General features: G+C 35.0%; 1 protein-coding gene across 1 annotated transcript; it reads left to right on the top strand.

The window, feature by feature from the left end:
- Positions 1–2,895: 2,895 nt before the first annotated feature.
- On the top strand, positions 2,896–4,617 carry LOC133293713 (putative UPF0481 protein At3g02645). Its single transcript, XM_061492313.1, has one exon. It carries the CDS (start codon positions 2,896–2,898, stop codon positions 4,615–4,617), a length of 1,722 nt encoding a protein of 573 aa, XP_061348297.1.
- The last annotated feature ends 671 nt before the right edge of the window (positions 4,618–5,288 follow it).

Below are 5,288 nucleotides of genomic sequence, written 5' to 3'. Positions count from 1 at the left end.
AATGGTGCAGCAGATACAATAGTCATGATCCAGCAACAATACAAAAATATACTTGACATGTTGCAGCGAACACAAATTCAAGAGAAGGGAGAAGCCTCCAACAATCACACTGTCAATATGACTCAGACATCTTCAACAACAGCTTTCACTACTCTTGCTGGGTCACAAATCTCAGTTATGCATGTCATCGGTGTTCCTTATCTTTAGGAATTTGAGAATAGGATCAAGCTTATAGTAGTGCTATTGCATTGATAGATTGAGAGTTTAAACCCAAACACTGGAGTGATGAGTGAATTGCATATCTTGATGAGAGGTAATTAAGTCAGACTCTAAATTCTTGTTTGAAACTGATTTTGAAATTCTCAACACTGAAATCATTCATGCTTAGCATCATAACTCCGAAATTATTGAATGCAATGTTGTGCCTAAGTTACATGAATTCTTCTCACAGATTTAATCCTTGCTGCCTATAGTTTGATCTTGTTTATTATTGAGGACAACAATGTCTAAATCTGGAAATTATTTGATATGCCTCCAGCATGTAGAGTTTTCTAGGCTAAAAGAGCAAGGATTTGATATTAATTAAGCGATAAATGTTACTATTTATTATAATTATTGATAATCCACACTCAGACACGCTTTCACATATTTTATGTGTTTTGTAAGAGAAAAATGCATGAAAGAGGATGATTTCACAAAGGAGACATTGACAACAGCCTAGCCGCGCGGATAGCGCCAAGAAAGCTGAAAAACAACCAAATCCACTGCCCATCTGCGCGAATCTCGCAGGAGTGGCTCGGATCGCGCGGATGCCACGTGCAATATTTTATAGATTGGGTTTTTAATTAAAAAGGGATTTTAATGTAACACCCCGCGTGCACCCAGTGTATTTACGTCACTATTCAAAAATATGATATGTTGCAAGACGGTGTTTCCTTGCATAATGCATACTTGTTATATTCTCTGGCCAGTAGGATTACATTATTACACACTGCATTGTCATACATATTCTGATGCATGCATGGATATTTTATGTACTGTGATTATACTATAAGGGAGCTTAGGGGTGGAGGAGCCTTCCAAGGGTCCCTAGCTTACTGAGTTAATTATATTATCTCACCCCGCGTTATGGGGTTTACTATTTCAAGTACAGGAGCTGATGGTGCTAAGGCATAGCGTGGCAAGAAGCCAAACGAGAGATATTACCTGACCTGATAGTCAGGATTAGCTTGTTATGCTGATACGTATTTGACATGGTTTTATTTTGGATATGTATCTATATGTCATGTCTTTATTTTGAGAGCATAGGAGATGTCTATGCCATGTTGATAATTTTTCTATTTTGTTAGTTATGTCTGTATATGTCTAGGTTACTTATTTGATTACATCTCTTTTGGTTGGTTGATGTAATCATGTAAGTAATTGTATGGATATTATTTTGAGACTTGTTATGATTATGAGATAGCCTACGCCATGGATGGCTAGGCAATATGGTTTATGCTTGGATTATATTAGACTGTCAATCAGGTTGAAATTATCATAACGGGAATTATCCCCAATGGTCCAAAATACAGACGAAATGTTGTCCGTTTTATTTTGGCCATGAAAGTGAAAAAGTTTGCAATACATAAGGAAAAAGAGAAAATTTATTCAACTATTTTTCACATTAATTAAGTTGAGCATGTTGCACTTACTATCATATAAATGTTAATTAACCGGCTGCAGACAGGGCTTTACATTTAAAATCAAAGTTTTGCTGAAGATATGGAGATATTTGAACCCTTTCTATAAAAAAAGGGAGTAAAAAACCCTTAGAAAGAATGTTTTTTTGGCTAGAGAGTTTGGATAAATCAAGAAATTGAGAGAGTTTTGAGAGATTTATGCTAGAGATCAACACTAAGAGAAATTGAGGATTGAAGATTGAAGACTTTCTTTCTTTTCATCTTTCTTCTTTTTAATGAATTCTTGTTCTTCTTTTAATTTGTTTAAGCCAGTCATGTCTGGCTAATTTTTCTTTGTAGTTAGGATCATGGATGCTATGTGAATCCTTTATAATTTTTAAATTGTTTTTATAATTATTTTAATTCAATTAGTTTTATTTTACCTTAAACAATTTTTTCCATATCTTTATTAAATCTGATCAATTTTACAAGGCTTTGAGGGTTAGAGCTCACAATAGGCATATTGAGATTTTAATTCTGACAAGGGTAAAATAACAATTTGTGCATGATCTAAACATAGACTTGTATGGATTGCAAACTTTTTAATTCATCAATGTGATGCTTGATTCAAGAGGGATTACTAGGACGCTAGGATTCTAATTGGGTTAAAGGGTTAAATACACTAAGACATTAGGGTTTAACTAATTGAATTGAGAAAGATGAATTGTTTGAACTAATGAGTTACTTAATTATAAGAATTAATTCAAGTTTATAAAGGAGGATTAACGATGAAGTGTATCATGACTACATTTTCCATATATTCTTTACTCATATCTTTTCTTACTTTCTTGAATATTCTTGAGTTTTACATCAATTAATTTTAATTACTTTTATTTTTATTCAAAATATATTTCCAAACTAAACTGAATTTTTCAATTAAGGGGATTTTTTTTTTTGTAAATTCAATTAAGGGGATTAGTTATAATAACATTTGATACATTAATCATTGTGGAACAATATTTTATTCTACTTTTAGTACTTGAAACGATCGATATACTTGTTGTGTAATCGCAACACTAGACATGGGGATACATAGGATGATATAATAATATATAATATAACAACAGAAATAATTCAAGGGCTGTGATTATTCCATCTCTCCGAGTATATACGTAGAGAACCAAAGTGATGCTCGCACAGCCCAAAATTAACGAACCCCAAAAGAAGAATGATCATGGCCTCTGACGAAGCGGGAAACTCAATCACCAGGAATACCAATACTGACAAAGAAGATTTGGTGTTGATCAATATTAAAGAATTTATGAAGAGTGAAGAATTGAATCATGAAGCTGTTTGTGTGTACCGTGTTCCCAAATCTCTAAGTTCAGCAAAGTCAGAAGCCTTCACTCCTCAATTCGTGGGCCTTGGCCCATACCACCATAGCCGTCCCGAGTTCTACAAATTGAAGTTGTCCACAGCCAAGAGGATGCTCAACGACTTCACCAACTACGCTGAGAAGAAGCTCAAGGAGTTGAAACTCGCCCCAACTATTCGCGATTGCTACGACGGTAACATAGCCTTCAAAGATGATACCCTCTTGTACTTGATGATCGTTGATGCTTTGTTCCTTTACCAGTTTCTTCACAATCACAGTTTGGAAAGCAAAGAAGAAGGCGTTGACATTACTTTGACACAACTCAACCGAAACATTTCCATCTTTACTGAAAAACAAGGGACGCCCTTGGTCAACGCTGCTGGAGTTGAATTTACCAAGTATGCTATTGTCAGCGACGTTTTCATGCTCGAGAACCAAATTCCCACTTGTATCCTTAAGAGCATCATGAAAGATCTAAATGTTGATGAACATCTGGGTTCAGCGATGCTTGATTTCTGTACAAAATTCTGTCCAATTCACACCAACAAATCCAAAGATGTCAATAATGTTCATTTGTTGGATCTCATGTACCATTTGATAGTACCACCCGAGCCTGAGCATCAGCCCGAACCTAATAATGACCCTGAGCCCGAGCCTCAATCTAGGCCTGACTCACAAAAGACTCAAACTACATGCTGGGACTTATTCAGTTCAATACCTGTATATCTATTGCTCATCTGCTTTGTCATGATATGTGCTGTTTTGCTTATTCTGGAACTCATTTTTTGGGTGTTAAGTTTTTTATTTGGTCTATTACTAAAACTGGTAGGATTCTGTTCCCCTGTATTTGATGAGTTACATAAACTGCTAACCACTAGCAACTTCAAAGTCCTGAAACCCTATGCAACATTCGTAGAACAAACTAGGGGCACTTTTAAATTTTTTCAGGAATCGAAAAACATGGATGCTTCGCTAGCTGTCATGATCCCATCTGCGATGGAACTCGACAAAGCTGGGATCCACTTACATCCTACTAATGGTGGCATCTCATCCATTGAATTCGATGTCACAAAGTGCCAATTTGATTTGCCCAGTATCAGATTGGATGTCAACTCAGAAGTCATCATCAGAAACCTGGTGGCCTATGAGTCATTAATTAAATCCAAATACTTGATCTTCACAAGGTACACGGAGTTAATGAGTGCTATTATAAACACTTCCGAGGATGTGAAGCTACTGGTACATAAGAAAATCATTCAGACCGAGCTAAGTGATGAAGTCGTGGCACAACTTTTCAATGGGATGAGCAAATCAATTCGGCCTACAAAGACTCCACAGTTGGATGAAGAGATTAAGAAAGTTAAAGATAAGTTCGATAGTACCCAGAAGCTATACAGGGTCATGACCAAGTACGGGGGTTCTTGTTGGAAATTCTTCATAGTTGTTGCAGCTCTTGTATTTTTTGTTCTGTCGGTTGTGCAAACGATTTGCTCCGTTATCACTTGCAATCGTACATCAAGATTTGGTAATGTGCTTGAATATCGGGATTATGGTAGAAATAATAACTTCAGTTCTATCTAAATTTTAGCCTTCGAGTTTTTCATGATTTACAAGTTGAATGTGAGTGTATGTGTGGTCATTGTATTTCATATTCTACTATATTCATTGTGATTTGTGGATGTAATATTTGTTAAGGTTTAGCGTAACTCGTTGCAAGGAAACCACTTGTAGTAATTAAGAAATGCTAATCATGTTAAATTATTAAATATTAAATATAATATACACTACATAAATTCAAAATATTATTTAATATCAACACGTGTCTTAACGTGTCGAAATATAATATTTTTTGAATTAATGTGTTAGAGTGTCGTATCACCGGTGTAAGAATATACTGCCTATATATATATATATATATATATATATATATATATATATATATATACTCTTTTGTTAGGAAGCTCCGGACACTTCAAAAATTACTACTGTGTCGTGTCTAACATCTTTCAGCACTACAGATACATGTGGAGTGACTCAAAAAAAGGTTTAAAGGATGCACTGCGTTGCATTTTTAGGTCTGACTATTTGATTCGTGTGATTACGATTATCATTTTATTGAGTTTAATATAAATATTACTCCCTAAATATTTATCATCAATTTGGTTCATCAGAAGCAGCCACATGCTACCTACTATCATGGACAAATAATATAAGTCATTGAATAGAACCAAGCCGTGTGAATTTTACAATTA

This window comes from Gastrolobium bilobum, unplaced genomic scaffold (assembly GCF_033153095.1).
Source record: "Gastrolobium bilobum isolate Gb01-03AN ecotype WA unplaced genomic scaffold, APGP_CSIRO_Gbil_v1 utg36995, whole genome shotgun sequence".
Taxonomy (NCBI): domain Eukaryota; kingdom Viridiplantae; phylum Streptophyta; class Magnoliopsida; order Fabales; family Fabaceae; genus Gastrolobium; species Gastrolobium bilobum.
The sequence above is the reverse complement of the archived record's forward strand: the minus strand, read 5'-3'. Positions and strand labels throughout refer to the sequence as shown.